Source organism: Lingula anatina, chromosome 2 (genome assembly GCF_051362555.1).
Source record: "Lingula anatina isolate TDL-2025a chromosome 2, LinAna3.0, whole genome shotgun sequence".
NCBI lineage: Eukaryota > Metazoa > Brachiopoda > Lingulata > Lingulida > Lingulidae > Lingula > Lingula anatina.
The window spans coordinates 46,024,412-46,042,574 of NC_141768.1; the positions used below are offsets into that span (position 1 = coordinate 46,024,412).

The window sequence follows — 18,163 nt, forward strand, 5'->3', positions numbered from 1 at the left end:
ACTACTGCTCTTGTTCATTTCATTCTATGCTACATGCCATACCAGTATAGTCGTTTAAACCCCCTTTACACTGGACGGTGTTCTTTCTGCGTCCTTTGTGAGACCATGAAAACTGTCTTAGAAAAAAGGTAGAAGCATCGTTTTGGTTGCAGAATGAATGTTCTATGATCGGCCAGTTGACGGCAAGTAAAGCATTTTTTTACTTTCAAACGGGGCTGTACTACAGGACGCAGAAAGGACGCCGTCTAGTATAAAAAGGACTTTAGAAGCAGTCTTCTCTTCCCAGTTTTGTCTGCTTTAAAGATTTTGCAGGCGCTGATTGCATGTATGCCTCAGGCACCCCGTTAATTGTCTTGAAGTGGATTCAATTCTTGAAAGAAAATAATAAACCAGTACAATACTTGTAAAATATTGGTGAGTATTTTCATGGACATTTTATTTGACGTTTTGGTTATGTACAATTATATTAACATACAAATTATATGCATTTACAAAAAATATAGCAAACACTATGTCACTGAATTCTTTCTATGCTCGATATCTACAGTACTAGACAGACCTGTATAAAGCACCATCAGACAAACGACCTGTCAATGTCACTTAAAACTGCATAAAAATATCATCAGGTAAAAGAATAAATAAAATACATAAAGATATAATTATGACCAATGTGTTTGTGTTATATGTTTAATAATGGAATGCATGAGATTAAACCAAGTTTAATGTAAACTTCTTGCAGAGTACGCACTAGAATTCCGACAAATCTTGATTGTTCGGTGGGCTCAGTTTGAATATATGCGTGATCACAGATAAAAAAGCTGGCCCCAGTTTCACAAAAAATTTAAGTCAGTTTCCCTGGCTTAATAACCAAGGTTACATAGGGATAGATATGGGCACATTTAACCCTATCAGGAGCAGTGTGACAGCACTCTCATGGAAATCCTAGTCAACTTAGCCAGGGAACTAAGTTAAGTTTTTTTTTTTTTTTTTTTTTTTTTTTTTTTTTTTTTTTTTTTTGCGAAACTGGGGCCTGATTGTTTCTTTTCAGCAGGTGAGTAAAAATGAATTTCAAATTTGCAAAATCACCTATTTTTTCCCGCTGAATAAGCCCTGTTGTGGTTCCTAAATTTTTTTACCAAACGTGCCGTTTCATCCAAAGCTTCGTATAAACCCTGTGCTGTTGGTGCGCACGCAGCCTGCACGTGCCACTTGTTTTCACGTGGAAGCATCCGTAGTTGTAAACTTTCTATCATTTGTGCTGTGCTCAAAGCACCTGAAAACAACAAAACGAGGATCAATTACCTTTTTAAAATATCAGCGCTGTAGCAAGATAGCCCTGCAAAATTGATCTCATAATATCTTTGAACTGTACGTGGAAAGCCATTAGTCGCTAACTTTTTGACTCCACGCACAGACGCGTCAGGTGCATCCACCAACTCAGAGGATTCTGTTCAAAATACGAAAATGTGGATTTGATTTTTCACTATGGTTACCTTATTTATTAGCTGTACAATCAAAATAAAAAATTTGAAAATTCTTTTTAAAGTTAAACAAAATACATTGGTTTATGACATGATTTTTGTAGCACTTTACGCATTGCATTAGGAGTGATACTTTCTTGATAGGGGAGTATATGTGAACATAGCTCTGCTTGTTTAAAAAAGACAACGTGTCACAAAAAGTTGCAATATCGACTGTACAATTAAAGGTGACCTGGAGCTTCCAGCGTGGAGTCCCCCTGGCGTCGTTATGACGGCATCCAAACAAATGTCACGTGCTGGTCTATTCATATACTCTTTTAGCAAAAAATTGTGTCTCCTCCATTGTCGGATTTAGGGGGGGGGGGGTCAAGGGGGGACCTGCTCACCTCTTCGGTTTCTGGAAAAAATCACACCAATATTCCCCTCTTGATGTTAGAATTTCGAAGAGCTAAAGTAGGCCTATAGTTCTAAACTGAACTAAACAGCGCCGTTTCCCCTCCAAAGCACCGAACCCAAGGGTCTTCAGGGGCGGATCCAGGATTATTTGAAGGGGGACCACGGATGCTAAGCCAGCCCTCTCAGCCTCTAAGTGAGAGTGATACACTTTTACCAAGCGACTGAATCTGATGCTCTGGTTCCATAGCTGTATGGAACTTGAGTTTTATGTTTTGTGAATATATAGTTTTAGCGGATATATTCAGAAAGTTATGTAAGAAATTACTTTGGTCAGCATTAGTGCTGATGTTTAATTTCCTTCTATGCCATATATCGTTGTTTAGAAGTTGTTTTCTCTCCCCACTTTATTCTGCCTTTAAGATGCTGTTAGCACTGATTGCATGTTCTAGACACTCAGTTTATCGTCTTCAAGTGTATTTATTATTTAAATTTTGTTTAAAAAAAAAAACGATACAATCTTGGTGAGTATATTTTATGTACTTTTTATTTGACAATTTGACTATGTACAATTATATTTACATACAAATTATATACATGTATAAAAAATTATAACAAATATCTTATCACTGAAACTGTTCTATGTTCGACATCTGCACTACACGACGGATCTTTAAAAAGCACCATCAGGAAAACAACCTACATATACCAATGTCACTTAAAATTACATAAAAGTATCATTAGGAAAAAGAATACTAAAAATAATTAGACACGATAAAGATATGATTGTGACCAATTGCAACGAGTTTAGTCGCATATATGAAAAGGCATATGAGTAATACTGGAATGCATAAGTTTAATGTAAACTTTCTTAAGATTCCCACAAATTTTGACTGTTCAGTGGGCTCAGTTTGAGTTTGCGTGATCACAGATAAAAAAACTGTTCGTTTCTTTTCAGCTGGCGAGTGTATATGAGTTTTTAATTTGCAAAGCCATCTACGTTTTCTCTGTTCAATATGCCCTGCCGTGCTTCTTAAAATCTTTTACCAAACGTGCCAGTTCATCCATAGCTTCGTAAATACCGTCCGCTGTGGTTGCGCACGCAGCTTGCACGTGCCACTTGTTTTCACGCGGAAGTTTCCGTAGCTGTAATTTGTCTATTACTTGTGCTGCGCTCAAAGCACCTGAAAATAACAAAAGATCAATTATTCTTTAAAAAATATTAGACTTTATCCATGCGTTTTAGCATGATAAAATTCTCCGCGTGAGACAGTATCAAAAAGAACACCTGTTATGGTATTGACTTTTAATATTATCAAATTAAATGTAACAAAAGCATCGATCACGATTTAACAGTACTATGGTAACTGAAAAATATTCACTCAATATGTAAAATTCAAAGTCTTTCGGTCTTATATTTGTACGCATTCTCTATACCATAAAAATGCGTGAAGTACAGGTATATACATGAATGAATGAACGAACGAGCGAGTTAACTAACAAATGCATTATTTGTATACATACAGAAAGTAAACTAAAGCGAAATAAAGTTTGTAAAATAAAATCACAACTTCATGAAAAAGTGATCTTTTTGAGCTATACATAATATATGTGAACATAATTACCAGGTAAATCTTGTTTGTTGGCAATGACAACCACAGGGACTCCTTTCATCTCAGGGCTTTCCATGATGCCAAATAATTCCTCGCTTGATTCGGCAAGTCTTTCTCTGTCCGAACTATCCACAACATAAATTAAACCTAAGAAATAAATACGAAAATAAAGATTCTAGACATTGCCATTGGCATTGCTTATATGCTACATAGTCACTTATTATGAAAATTGCCAGAAGGCAGACTTTTGACCGAAATTTAGAAAAGACTTCAATGCGAGCAAAGTTTGGTTGAAACTACGTCCAAACAAAAGCTCAATTCAAGCCGCATGCCAATAAGAAAATATTTTGAAGCAATACAAAATATATTTCTGTGTGCTAAAATGTTTTTCTAGAAATATTTTAACCACTTTACTTTTCACAGTCTCTAATACCCTCCACACCCTTCACTCATATAAACATATACCTTACCTTCTGTGTTCTGATAGTAGTGTCTCCACAGAGGTCGTATTTTGTCCTGGCCACCCACGTCCCACACGGTGAAGGATAACCCCTTGCACGGGCTCACGGTCTCCACGTTAAACCCGATGGTGGGAATCGTGGACACGTTCTCGTTCAGCTTCACTTTATACAGGATGGTGGTTTTACCTGAAAGACGATCGAATATTGTGTTCATGTTTTTAATCTACAGAATCTGATTTGTTGTCGATTTTGTGTTTTGATCTCTTATTAATTTATTTACTCTTGTTATATCTTTTAAAAATATAATAATATTTTAAAAATATAAATTCTGTTGGATGTATACATTGGCCTGCACACACATTAAGAACAATAGTTAATCATGATTTCAATATCAAACCATGAGACAGATTTATCCATCTTTTAGGTTACAGTTAACTCCCAATAACAAAATAAAAATAAAAAACGGTGTGATCAAAACTGACATGTCTGATAAGGCTGGAATGTCGTAATTAACGCATAAATAAGAAAACGATGCAACCAAAACTGCATAACATCTAATAAAGATGAAACATCAAAACGTGTATAATTACCTGCTGCATCCAGTCCTAACATTAATATCCTTGCAGGGTCGTCCTTAAACATTTCGAACCCTTGAAGAGCTTGTGCTATTTTTGAAAGTAGTAATCCCATTGTTATTAGTACCGTGTATGTGAACGAAATCCAATAAGGCAGAATGTACTTTGCTGAAATGTACCTTGGGCTCGTAGGGTTTCGTAGGTCGGTCTACACTGAATGTCTCGTCTAGTTTGATTTTAGAACGGTTTGTCAAAGCATTTATAGCCATAGTTCTGTTTATCCGAAAAACGCAACGTGTCACCAAATGTTGAAATATCGACAGTACAGTTATTGGTGAGCTGGAGCTGCCAGCGTGGGGTCCCGTGACGTCATTATGGGGGATACCCAAACAAATGTCATGTGCTGTTCTATTTATAGATCAAAATATGTTATCCCAGAATGCACCGATAAATCCGCCATTTTGCATTATAATTTGGAGGAGGAAGCGAACTCGTATTACAAGAAATGTCGGAGACATACGGTAAGAACTGACACAATTGTGATATATTTGTCCACTTTGTACTTGGCTCATCATCACAACTGGGCCTGCCTGTTAAATTCTGGTAGCAGCCTTTCAGTAAGTTTTTTTCTTGCTTCGTTCCTGTAACGGAGATGTCAAGTTCATATCTGTTGCGACGTACTATATCTTCAGTTTAGTATTTATCTCAGCACCACAGTTAAAACTCATTCCTGACAATCAGTAAAACATGAGCATATGACTTCAAAATTGGTACTGACAGTGACAAGCATGCGACACAGAAGATTCCGTGGAGAGAGTAACATTTTCATTTGAGTTGCCATCATTCATGTAATGATAAACACTTTCAATTTGTTGCCCAATATTTATTTTTATCCAGTGATTTTTAAGTTATCTGTTATAAAAATCACTACTGTTGTTAGAGGCAGAGCCGAGTGTGTGTGGACATTCTCATGTATAGTTGCTACTACTGGCTACTGCTGGGCTTTTCATCACTTGTCCACACTCTGGTCCGTGGAAGATTTACAGTGTTGGAGGGGAGCTACAAATGAATCTAGATCTTTTCTACAGACTAAGACCCGTTTTCTGGAAATATAATTAGCTCATTGCAACTTCATATTTCTATCATTTTAAAATTACATTCATTCAGTGGATTTCTCTAAAAGTTATTGAAGGATTGCCAAATATGAACAAACAAGGCGTGAAGTATTGAATGGACCATACAAGTATCATTTAAACTATTTGATATCATTTTAAAAGAGGGCAGTGCATTATTCTTGCTGTTAAATTTATTTGTGCATCTGTCCATTTATCTACAGAACTAGAAACTACTTAAAATGGGTCAAGAGTTGATAGTGATGCACCTAGAAAGATAACCCCAACCCCACCCCCATCAGTCTGGTCTTAACACCCTGATAAATTTTGGTGCATGTATAGACTGTGGAATCCATGCCAATCTGTACCTTGACTGGCCACCTTATAACTGATGTTACCATTGAACAATAAATCTTGTGACAAAACATTTTCTTTATTGGGGAGAGGGGAATCCAATCAAATTTTCTGGTCCTCAAGTTTTTGTAAATTTTTTTCCAGACTTCCTCTTCAAATTCCTTATCATTGGCAGTGCAGGAGCAGGAAAATCTTGTATCCTTCACCAGTTTATTGAGAATAAATGTGAGTAATTTTGTTTAAGAATATATTATTATTGGCTGAATCTTGGCCTCATTATTATCAGTGTCATCCTTTTTTATGGCATCTGGTTTGCTTTAATGTTATAACATTATATTATGACAAAAAAGACTAAAAAACCCAAATAACACAAAATATTTTATGCTGACTTCAGACCTGGACAATTTAAAGAAAACATGATTAATATTATAGCTCAGTTATACAAATAAGTTTTATGCTTGGTCTCCATCATTCTGCCTACACATACACACTTGTAACACAATATTTATGGTTTTCATTTTTCCAGTCAAACAGGATTCCAACCACACAATAGGTGTTGAGTTTGGAAGTAAAGTGGTCAATGTTGGTGGCAAGTCAGTCAAATTACAGATCTGGGACACTGCTGGACAGGAAAGATTCAGGTAGGCCTTTTATTAATGTTTTTTTTAAATATATTTATTGTTTATTTATTTATTTGTGTGTAATGGCAAAGATGATGATGTAGTACTTGATGTTGCAGAACTCATTCAGAGTGAGTTGAGATGCATTTTCCAACCACTTATTATTGTGTTCTTAGGTAAGCACCTTTTACACACATGCACACAGTACATGGGCATACAACACATCATCATATAATGCTCTGTAACCTGCAGCAGCCTTACATCCTTACCAGGGGAGAAACCTGCGAGTTGTCTCTTGTGACAAACTGAAAAGGAAACAGTCAAACTGACTTCTGATATCTGTCAGATTTTTTACCATTGCATGAGTGTTGAATACAAATCATTCTCATATTTATCAGGAAGGCAGGACCTAGAAATCAGGATATGTATCATCTCTTCAAAGGAGACTAAATACTAGTACGTCAATCTTATAAGCTGGAAATCGATAGCAGTCCCTGTCTTTTGTCATGGTTGATAAATATATTACAGTAACTTACTAAGTATTATGTAATAATGTACAAAAGTGTATGTTATGTTCGGGATTTTTTTTAAACTTGAGCTGCTATAATACAGAAACAAAGTTTAAAGACATTAATTACTAAAACATTTCAAAAGTGAGATTTTAAAGAGACTCTAAAACTGTCATAATCAAATGTGTCTCTAATATAAAAGGCAAATCATTCCACAATTTTTTGCATAAACAGTAAAAACCCAGTTTCCATAAAATTTGTTGCAGTTTTTTCACTTATTTTCTATTGTTTTGGTGTGTATATAGAGTTTTTTTTAATTTTGTATGATAACCTAACTCAAGTCATGTAATGCAGTATGAGATCATGTTGACCTGAGGAGAGGCAGATGGTGACAGTTAGAGAAGAGCGGTGCAGTGAGGTGGAAACAGTTTGCCAACTGGATTTATAGAAATCAATACAATCTACAGTCAACACAAAACTGAAATATTTTAAGCATTTGATCCTTAAGGGTTGAGATACAAGAAAAAGCTTGGGGTTTATTTAAAGGAATTTAAAAATTGTTGTTAATGTTTAATGTTTTCAGTAATAGAAATATAAGGTTTAGTAGGACCAGATGTGAAGCATACCTCTTAATGTGATTTATGTGAAATTAATGAGTGAAATATCTATTGGTGTGAATGATATTTTTGTCGGGAGAATTCTGTGGACTTAGAAATTAATGTGTACAGAAATAAAAATGGAAATAAAGAAACAACCAAACTCTAAAAGTATATTGTACAATTTGGCAAAATATCAAATTATTGTCACATTTTCTAAAATATTTCTTGATAGCTTTTTTAGTTCCACTGAGATTAAGGACTTATACATTAACTTACAGTAAATCCAATACCTAGAAATGTGAGCACAATGCATTCCTTGAAAGTGAAGTTCAAAAAATATGTCCTGGTTGAAGGAAAACATTTACATGACTAGAAAAGCACTCCGAGAGCGCAGACCTCCACCAAGGCAACAATTTTTTATTATTATTGATTAATAATTGAACCAGATATTCACCAAAAACTAATCACTTCTAAGTTAACCCATTTTGACCTACCTACCCTGAAAATTTCATTGAAATTCATCTATAACTTTTTGAGTTATGTTGATGACAAACAGACAGATAGACAGAAAGAGAGACAGACAAACAAACGGGTGAAAACATAACCTCCTTGGCAGAGGTAAAGAAAGGTCATTTTTGAATTTTATTTGCTTTGTGTTGTGTGCACCAACTGCCTAAGATTAAATATTAGGAATTTCTTGCTGAAATTCATGAATTGATTGTTCTCTAGCAACATGATTTAAAATATGTTCATAATATGTAAAGACATAATTAAAAAAATTCACAGGAGTGATAAAGAAAGTAAACTAAGGATATTAAGAAGGGAAAATGAACCCATGACATCCTTGAAAAGTCTGCAGATTTCTGGACAGCTGGAGTCTGGGTGATATTGAATGTATGGTGGTAAACTGTCAGTGTGGAGGTAATTCTGCAAAGAAGCCTTGAAACTCAGTCAAGTAGTCTAAACATAATCACTTGATCAATAAAAATGATAGGCCTTGACATTCATCTTGTGTGTGTATTTGATATTATTTATCTAAAGTTAATTTAAACTGCTGTATGCAGACAGTAATGTGTGTGTGTAATGATTGCCAGTCTGCATCTTGCTGTCTGTTTTGTCTAAGCTGAGGCTTGTTTCTTTTTATGGCTCAATAACTTCAGTCTCTCATAGTTATATATATATATATATATATATATATATATATATATATTTTTTTTTTTTTTTTTAATGGGTGAAACTTAAAAAATATCTTGATCTCTATAAGCCAATTTACTCTGGTTGCTTTAAGGAACATACAAACCGAGCATAGGTAGAGTGTGGATTCCCAGTAACGCATGCAAACCACTTCTACTAGTTTCTTATACGACTCAAATAAATTCGACATGCCAAGGCATAAACTGAATACATCACTCGATCAGCCAGAAAAAAACTTTAGACTGCTCCTTTTTTAAAATTTTTGATCGGAAATTTAACCTACTTTCGTGACCTACTTTTCTGCCCCATTGACATACAGCATAGAATGCTAACAGAAAAATCAGTTCAAACATCATTTTTGGGTAAAATTAAACAATGCCTTTTGGTAATTCTCTTAGTTATATTACTTGAAACTATATGCTGGCATTTGGTCGTTTTTTGTGGCAAAAAATTGACTTTGTATGCATCTTTAATGGCCTAACATGCAAGATCAGTTTTGAAAATGGACATCATCTAATTTTTTTCTTTCAATAATTCTTGTCTTGTTCTTATTATTCAGGTCAGTGACAAGGAGCTACTACAGAGGTGCAGCAGGTGCTTTATTGGTGTATGATATCACAAGGTGAGGAAGACGCACTAAAACAGGCAGTCCTGTACATATCAGCTTCTGTAAAATATTATTATTGAGGTACATATGACAGTGATCATTTCTGTTGATATTTGTTTAGCATTTGGCTGAAGTTTATAATTTATACGCTGAAGTACCGCGGTAAGAGTACAGTTTTTGTTCAAACAATTTAAATGGTGTGATCAATCTGTCCAAGTAAATTTTTTATAATTATTTATTTCCTGGCTTGAACACAAGATCATGCGTCTTTTTTTTTTTTTTTTCTTGTTTGATTGTTCAACCATGTGGTCAGCAAGACTGTGAGTTTTCAAGTTTATTAGGCCGGAGTGAGAAAAGTGTTACATATACTGTGTCTTTCCAATTTTCCAGTCGAGAGACATACAATGCATTGACAAACTGGTTAACAGATGCCAGAACATTAGCGAGTCCCAACATAGTTATCATCTTAGTAGGCAACAAGAAGGACTTGGAGGCAGAGAGAGAAGTCACATTCCTAGAGGCTAGCAGATTTGCACAGGAGAATGGTGAATAAATTCTTTGGATCTTTTGATGAATTCACAAAGTTTGAATGAAGATGTTTTGTCCTAGTCATGATATACATATCAGCTTGACAAGATGTCTAGTAATAGTTTGAAACATTTTACCCATTTTGCTGAATGATATTTATTTTTGTGTAAAAGTTCCAGTTGATTATAATTTATTTAGTAACCTTATACCCGATTTCTGTAATATTGATTTACTGACTATGATTTACAGTCCCATACGTTATTGCTGTTTTTTTTTTTTTTTTTGCAAAAATAAAATTAGTCCCCAAGTTACTGGGAAATATCTACTTATCTTTGTCCATTGTCCCTTGCTTCACCCTTACTTGTTATTGTGCATGGGCATTTTCTTCTTGTCTGTACATTGGACAGCTTTGCTGCCTTTTTATGACCATGTGCTCTTCATGGATTATTACAGAGCTAATGTTCCTGGAAACCAGTGCATTAACAGGGGAGAACGTGGAGGAGACTTTTCTCAAGTGTGCCAGATCCATTCTAACAAAAATAGAGTCAGGTAAGACAAGGACAATTTTATTTAGAAAAGCTCTTTTTAGCACCTGAAATGTACAATTTATCGGAGTTGTAAAGAAAAGAAAAAAAACTTTTTTTTATTAGACACTCAATTTTAAAAACAGTGTATGCTCTTGTATTCTTGAAAGTACAAAAAAAGAGAAATCTTATTTTTTGTCAAGTTATGGTAGAAAGTTGAAATGGCTAGGTGTCTTAAAATTAAATATAAATACAAAAAAATGGAGTAATTGTTACCTCTGTATGTAATATTAGAACTGTGTAATTTGTATAAACATTTTCACATATATCTAGAAGTGTGTGAAAGTACTTGCCATAATAGAACCAGAGGTAATTTGCTGTTCTTCCCATATAACAGAAGTATGGCCAGTAAGGGAATATATGAATAAGACAAGGGAATTGATGTAACAAATGCATAACCAACTTTCTTCTCAGCTGAACTGTTGGCTTAAATGTCAATACATGAGATGATCAGTGACCTTTAAAAGATGGGCATTGATTGAAGTCTGACTAGTCATCCATGATGCAAACTAAAAGCTCTTCCTAATTTGTCTCAGACTAAACCATGATAAATGTAATATATTAAACCCATTACTTACCATTGCCAAATCGATAGTAAATCTAGCACACTCACAAAAAAAAAAAAAAAAAAAGATAGAAAAAAGAAAGGAAATGTTCATTTGTCTTTGATTCACAGATTTGTGCATTATTAAAGTGGGATTCTAGAAATTGGATGGCCAAATTAATTTAACCCAGGCAGCAGATAATTATGAAGTATTCTTGCTGATACTGTAAATTCAGTTTTATTTATGCATACTGTATTTATTCCGTTGTTAATGACTAACTCTGAGATGTTTATTTGTTATAATAGGAGAGCTGGATCCAGAAAGGATGGGTTCTGGGATACAATATGGCGACGCCTCATTACGGCGCTTGAATCGACAGCAACAGTCGGGCAAGAAACCAGATTGTGCCTGCTAAAACACCGGACTGAAATTAGAACAACTGGAGAATTTATTTATTTTGGAGACGTCTTGTACCTGTTTTACTTACTACTACTACTTCATTCAAGAATGATGAAAAAACTGCAGAGCAGGTTAGGAAGTGAGAACAGGGACAGGGTGGTCACTGGACTGACCCATGAAAAGTTCTGATCATAAGATTTAATGGGAATTTCAGAAATAAAATTCTGCTTCTCTGCAGATCTTTGTGAGGACAGGCAGTGTGTAAACTGTCAGTGGAACAGAACTTAAAATATCAAGATAAACTTTTCCATTCTTTTTAAACTACCAAGTTTAGGATAATTTGGCCTTTTCTGGACTGATATAACCAAAATTGGTGCTCTTTTGCATCAGTGTATGAAGTCTTTATAAAAAAGCAGGCAGGGTTTAAGAAAATCATTCTTATAAACTAGTGACTTGATGATTACTACTCAAGAACAAATAAACATTTCATGATAAATGTTACGAATAGTGGGACATGAGGATCCCATATAATGTTAGCATTCAGAAGAGAATTTGTGTATTATATATAATTGAATGGTCATGTAACTTGAGATTACTTGAAGGTTGTTGCTAGTCTAAATAAAGTTTGAGCATTGTTTTTTAGGGCACTTAATGTTGATGTAATTATTTTGTTATATAGCAGCCTTTGTTCTACCAACTGCCATTTTGAGTAGGAATGTGTAAAATTATTTCAAGGAATATCTGCACATTGTCTTACATACAGTCTTATTGTGTTCAAATATGTGGCACTTGTTATAATGGCCTGAACTTGTAAGGAAATTAAAAGGGTAATTTTCAAAGCGCACCAAGTCGGTGCACCCCCCCCCCCCCCCCCCATTCCACTGGCATGTCTGTTTAATATGCTTCAGAATAATCAACTGCAATGACAAATATCTGATTTTTGTTATTGGATTTGACAACTTGGTCTGGAACCAAGTTTTTTTTTTCTTTTATGTTGACTGTACATGCAAGATATCCAGTAGTAAATAACCAGATGTTGCCTAGGAAACCTATATACAAAGCTAAAATTCTCCAGGAAATATTCTTTTTCACTGTATAACCATCTCCTAAAATCCAAGATTTAATTTTATTTCAACCAAATTGTCATCCTAACTTGTGATGAGACCAAGTTTGCCTCCTTTTTCTACATCCTTGGTAGACGAGTCTGAAATATTGATGTTAGCTGTCATGTTAAATATGATCATGTAAACTGTTAGGTTACATAAAATGCACATTTTGAAATGTTTAAGAAATGAGGTAGAAATGTGTTTCTACATTGTAAAATATTAAAGAGTTCTGTGAAAAAACGAATGTGTATTTATAGTATGCTCTCCACATGTAATAATTTCTTCCACTCATTATGCCAAGTTCTAGATCCTATTCATGTCAGCTCTGTTTTCAATTTTTTTCTATGCCCTCTTATCAGTATAAATATTGATATGTACAGAAGCTGATGAGGCTCATAGTACTTATGAATATTCATACTGATAAGAAGGCATACAGTATGAATATTCATAAGTACTCTGAGCCTCATAAGCTTCTGTACTTGAATATCCATACTGATAATATAAGTACAGTAGCTGATAAATATTCATGAGTACAGAAGCTGATGAGGCCCAGAGTACCTCCTATCAAATCGGAGGCATCATTTGAAATTTATTTCACTGTGAAATGGCAACTTGTGTGTATTTTAAAGCTAATGGTGAGCTGGATCCTGTGGAAGTGCCAGAAGTATTGAAAGAAATGGTGGTGCTCTGTGTAATAGTTATGTTATAATTTAGTGTAATAGTTTGTTATAGTGTTTTGGGTAAAAAATGAAATCCATTTCAAGCAGTTCATTAAGTTTGTTTCCATAACATACATGCCATGGTTAACACATGGATACATCTCCTTGGATTATAACAGGTGGTTCTTCATACATTCAAGGTTGGCATAAAACAGAAAAAGCCATTAAATTTTACCATATAACCTTAAAATAATACCAATACCAATTTTCTCTTTGAATCAATCTTAAATAAATTTAGTATAACTCAAGGGTGTCACACATGGTTCAGAAAAGCAATTATTTCGTTGAGCAAAACTTAATGATTCTGGGTATTGTATGTTTAGTGGAAAAATAATCTCAAAGGTTTGATAATTGTGTGCCATGTTTATGTTGACAATTAATTGTTGAAATGTGTTACAAATAAATGTCTGTAGCTGGAATGAAGCATCTAAATTTAAATTTTGTCATTAAAGCTTCATACATTAATGCCTTGGTCTTCGTTTTGTTTTCTCGATACTTTTTAATTGAGAGAAAAGATGTAAGGAAATTAGAGGTACTACTACACAAGGCAGCTTCTACTAACACTTTTATGTAAATTTTATTACTGAGACAATATTTCTGTTTCATGGAAATTTTCATGACAAAGCTACTATTTTACTAGCTTATACAAATTAGATAGTATAGATAGTAATTCCTTATATAAGAGAGTGTTACATAATTATGTCAGATTCATAAAAAGGACAGGTTTCTTCTTCAGTCATAATATCAGCATTTTGTGGGTAGTAATACCAACCTGTGTGCTCAATGTAATCAAGATGTGCAATGGGGGTAAACTTTACCAAGCTTGTACTTAGAGGTGGAAAATTATTTTATTTCAAATGCAGCAAAGAAATGGCCATAAGGTGTATCTTCTAATTCTTACCTGCTTATTCATTCCCATTCAATCCTTTATTTTTAGTGTTTGGCCTGTACTCCATTATATCTTGGCACACAGTGTAAATTTTTTTTTTTTTGTTAATATTCTGTTGCATTGCATGTTGAAATAAAAAAGGTAAGTTTAATATTTGTCAGTTGTTTCATAAATACTGAATGTTTCAAAACTGGAATAAAACTTGCCTTAAAAAATATTTATTCACCTAATCCATAAAAGGCAAATTTATGCAACTATTTTATCCATAAAAACTTATCAGTTCCAATGATGCTATTTTTTTTTCTCATTTAAATTATCATTTCAATTTCTGCCTTGATCATGAGTTGACTAATAAATATAATAAAAACAAACCAAGACATAAACAAAGGATTTGATAGGTGCCCCAAGAGCAAAAGACTAGATATCCTACAAAAACCTTGAGCATATTTCTTCATTCCTCAATTAAATTTACTAAATGTGACTGTCTATCAAAATTGTCTTGCCTAAAACTCAGTGTGCTTAAATAGATTCTGGTGAATGTGTGTTGTCATAAATAAATCCTCAAAATATCTTTTAAAAATCATTTCAAATAGTTCCTTTTTGAATATTGTCTCCTTTTTTTATTTTTTTTTAAAGGAAGTTGGTCTTTGTTTTAGGCAGGGACATATATTTTATCCACCCTACTAGGGGCATATGATCTCGTCCTAAGATTTCTCTCATATGTGTCCTTCTCATAACCAGCAAAGCAATCCCTATATTCTGTGCTCCAGCGTGATGTTTCCCGCACCATGCATTCATTGAATAAAGCTTTCTCATTAAAGAGTGCCAACTTTCTTTTCTCCCTGTATGTGGCTTTTTCCCGTTCCTCTTCTCTCCTCTCAATGGCAGCTTTATGGCGTCTCTCGGCCTTCAGTGCTGCTGGGTAAATCTAGAACATTATACAAAATATATAAACATAATGAAAATATAAAACTAAGTTATTACATTCTCAAAGGTTATTTGATTAAAAGCCCTAAGGAAAAGCAAGCAAGAGCTTTATTAAAGAATAAGATAGAAATTTGTAAAGGAATCACACATATTTTTTGTTATGAAATGTATTTTGAGAAAACTGGTATGTTGTTCACCTTCATAAATTTTATTTGCTCACTCAAACCAAAGCACAGTCAGAATTTCCTGATATACTAATTTTAAAATTACTTTTATCATAGCAAAACTCTAAAAAAAATAAATAAAATAAGAAATAATTACATTATGTCCAGCTCTAACATTATGTGTCTGTAGTGCCCCTGTTTCTCTCTCCTGGTCTGCCATGCCATAGGGTAGGAAGGGGTGGTCATGAAGGGGTCGACGTGAGGGCCGCCCCAAAGGCTCATTCATTGGTCTTGGTGCTGGTATCTTGCGATATTTGTTTGGCTTGACTGGTCTAGACTTTTTGGGTCTGGCTGGCCTGACATCTGAGAGTATATTCAAAATTCATTTTTATATTGAAATGTCAAATGAATGAAGCAGACATTGAATTCTGGGCAAAGATAGGCAGACCAATGCATTTCTTATTCATTTTACACAAAAGTATGAATTTATCCTCTTTTTTGAAAAACTTTGTGACCATTTTTAAGACAACCCATCTTTCATTTTAAAAAATATATAAAAAAAGAATGGGAAAAATCATGCAAACTAAGGGCGTATTGCCAGAGCTTTTACATCGATCTATCCCCGTGGGGAGTCTCACTAGATTACTGTCAGATAATCCGGCTTAAATGTCCGTCCCGCCTACTACAAGCTGTAAGGGGGTAATTAACTTTTGTGCCCACTCGGCTGACAGCTATATAGTGTGAACCCCCAGGGAGTTAGGTCGATCTAAAGTAGATCGATCTAATCTCTGGGAATGGGGTCTAAGGCCTTTAATTACTAGTACATAAAATATTAATACAGAAATAATACTACTAAATTCATTAACAATTAACAAATTCCTAATAACATGAAAATATCTTCAAATATATTACACTAAAATACAAACCCTGGCAAGAGCAGTCCCGACCACAACAATGACAGTACATCAATAAATTAGACTCTAACAACAGTCAGCTGCTTCTCTCTTTTCTTTTACTCAATCTATTTTGTATCATATAGTAACAGTATCCATACCAACAACAATAACATTTATTGCATAACAATAGAGTGTTTTCTGTAACAGTGATATTTTGGAAAATTGAAACAATGGATCTGTAATTGTTGCAATCGATAACAACAACAACAACTAAGCCCAATAATGGAACTGTCATATAATAGGACAATCATGACTGTAATATTTTCTAAATTTGTCCAATAATGGGCTCCACATTGTTGATAATACATTTATTACAAAGATGTAACAGTAATTTAGAAATGTCCATAAGCATATCAACAGCTTCCTTTATTTCATCTCTCACCTTTTTCTTTCCCAGCAGTTTTCTTGTGTTCCTTAGCTGGAGGTTCTGGCAGGGGAATAGCATCACCCTCACCTTGGCCTTGCTCTTCCTGCACCTGTTCCTGAGCAGGTCTCACCTCAACTGGGCCCCATGCTTCAGGGGTCTGAACCTCGCGGTCATAGAGTTCATGCTGATGATTTCTAAGCCTGTCTTGCCTGGATGCTGCCCTCTGCTGGTATTTCTGTAATAACTTCCTGTGTTTCTCTACATGTTTTGGTAAAGGATATCCCGGCAAGCCTCCGCGGTATGTGTCATCTTCTTCATCAGAGTCCGAGTCTGTGGCCCAGTCCCATTCCTACAGTAAACAAATCAACTAAAATATCTATTTTGCGACTAAAATGCATCACAGTAAATATCACTTCAAAACCCCGCCTGCCAGACAAGGTGTTAAATCTTCAACTAATATACAGGAGAATACTGCTGGCGAGTTTCATACCTGCCACAGGAAATGTTCATCTCTGTGTTGGTGTTCTTCTTGTCGCCGTTCAAAGCGGTAGTCTACATTGGTGTTGTAGTCCTCTTCGTACTCTTGCCACGCCGTACGACTTCGCGGTGGACTGAACTCTCTGCGGTAAGCGGTTTTCTTCACCACCATTGTGCTATACAAATAGAATTATGTTTAATTTATGCTGGAATAATTCTAAACTCGATCCTCTGTTGAATTTGCAAGCTTGTAAGAACAGTACTCAGACAGGGGCAGTGATCAGAAATGAAGACTCTTAAAGTTGCAGTTATAACGTGTGTGTAGAGGTTTCTCAATACACAGACATCCCATAGAACGCGAGTTACCTGATTACGCTGACCCCAGTAGTCTAAGTGGGGGAGATTTATTGTCGAAAAACTAATATTATTTTAACATTTATCAATGACGAAGTCAAAGATGAATGAATGAAACGTGGCCTTAGTGCAGAGATTTCCTTACGTGAATGTCCCCAGGTTCGTCCACACTTATAGTTGAAACTACTTGATTAACACAAACGCACACTTAGCAGACTAAAAAAATTGCTGCATACTTACCTGATTTAATTAGGGAAGCATTAACATGGTTCCAATCTTGACTGGGACGTACCACCTCTGAGGTCGACCATTCAAAACAAATGTCACGTGACAACGCCAGCCTCAGTCTGGCGGAATGTTTCAGCTGGATGTTCCCAACTAACACATTCTGAGTCTAAAGAAATTGGCTTTTGAGAAAAAGGATGGGAACATTATCAATACTTTACCTATAATAAGGTATTCAAAGATAATAATTTTTAAGATAAAGCTTAACGTTTTTGGTAAAATAATATAGTTATTGAAATGTTCAATGTTATTTTTAATAATACGATTTTCATGCAGTATATTTTTTATTTAAATGTGTTCAAGGGTATTTACAGTAATTGCTCCAAAATTCTTCAGGCAAAGGAT

General features: G+C 34.7%; 3 protein-coding genes across 4 annotated transcripts; 1 reads left to right on the forward strand and 2 right to left on the reverse strand.

The window, feature by feature from the left end:
* Nucleotides 1–402: 402 nt before the first annotated feature.
* On the reverse strand, nt 403–4,900 carry LOC106161789 (uncharacterized). Of its 2 annotated transcripts, none has more exons than XM_087006612.1 (4): nt 4,539–4,900; nt 3,958–4,134; nt 3,500–3,634; nt 403–1,273 (listed from the first exon to the last, which is right to left on the reverse strand). In XM_087006612.1, the coding sequence occupies exons 1-4, from the start codon at nt 4,636–4,638 to the stop codon at nt 1,083–1,085; spliced, it is 603 nt and encodes a 200-aa protein (XP_086862738.1). In that variant the 5' UTR covers nt 4,639–4,900; the 3' UTR covers nt 403–1,082. The 2 variants fall into 2 exon arrangements, with proteins under 2 accessions (XP_086862738.1, XP_013394266.1); XM_013538812.2 differs by lacking the exon at nt 403–1,273 and adding an exon at nt 2,404–3,058 and having other exon boundaries at nt 4,539–4,894.
* Nucleotides 4,901–4,933: 33 nt separating this feature from the next.
* On the forward strand, nt 4,934–13,866 carry LOC106161805 (ras-related protein Rab-4B). Its single transcript, XM_087006611.1, has 7 exons — nt 4,934–5,044; nt 6,134–6,214; nt 6,516–6,630; nt 9,471–9,533; nt 9,909–10,063; nt 10,500–10,595; nt 11,481–13,866. Exons 1-7 carry the CDS (start codon nt 5,029–5,031, stop codon nt 11,588–11,590), a joined length of 636 nt encoding a protein of 211 aa, XP_086862737.1. The 5' UTR covers nt 4,934–5,028; the 3' UTR covers nt 11,591–13,866.
* A 624-nt stretch (nt 13,867–14,490) lies between these two features.
* LOC106161866 (uncharacterized) lies at nt 14,491–17,947 on the reverse strand. Its single transcript, XM_013538937.2, has 5 exons — nt 17,774–17,947; nt 17,193–17,355; nt 16,718–17,051; nt 15,537–15,742; nt 14,491–15,216 (listed from the first exon to the last, which is right to left on the reverse strand). The coding sequence occupies exons 2-5, from the start codon at nt 17,349–17,351 to the stop codon at nt 14,941–14,943; spliced, it is 975 nt and encodes a 324-aa protein (XP_013394391.2). The 5' UTR covers nt 17,352–17,355; nt 17,774–17,947; the 3' UTR covers nt 14,491–14,940.
* Nucleotides 17,948–18,163: the final 216 nt, after the last annotated feature.

What these genes read in the sequence shown, in the direction of transcription:
- LOC106161805 (XM_087006611.1), top strand. An exon ending in GCTGGACAGGAAAGATTCAG is followed by an intron (nt 6,631 to 9,470) that starts GTAGGCCTTTTA and finishes CTTATTATTCAG; the next exon opens with GTCAGTGACAAGGAGCTACT. An exon ending in TTGGTGTATGATATCACAAG is followed by an intron (nt 9,534 to 9,908) that starts GTGAGGAAGACG and finishes CCAATTTTCCAG; the next exon opens with TCGAGAGACATACAATGCAT.
- LOC106161866 (XM_013538937.2), bottom strand. Translation starts at nt 17,351, where the DNA reads ATGGTGGTGAAGAAAACCGCTTACCGCAGAGAGTTCAGTCCACCGCGA. An exon ending in AACTGCTGGGAAAGAAAAAG is followed by an intron (nt 15,743 to 16,717) that starts GTGAGAGATGAA and finishes ATATACTCTCAG; the next exon opens with ATGTCAGGCCAGCCAGACCC. An exon ending in ATGTTAGAGCTGGACATAAT is followed by an intron (nt 15,217 to 15,536) that starts GTAATTATTTCT and finishes ATAATGTTCTAG; the next exon opens with ATTTACCCAGCAGCACTGAA.
- LOC106161789 (XM_087006612.1), bottom strand. Translation starts at nt 4,638, where the DNA reads ATGGGATTACTACTTTCAAAAATAGCACAAGCTCTTCAAGGGTTCGAA. An exon ending in CTACTATCAGAACACAGAAG is followed by an intron (nt 3,635 to 3,957) that starts GTAAGGTATATG and finishes TTTATTTCTTAG; the next exon opens with GTTTAATTTATGTTGTGGAT. An exon ending in CAACAAACAAGATTTACCTG is followed by an intron (nt 1,274 to 3,499) that starts GTAATTATGTTC and finishes TGTTGTTTTCAG; the next exon opens with GTGCTTTGAGCACAGCACAA.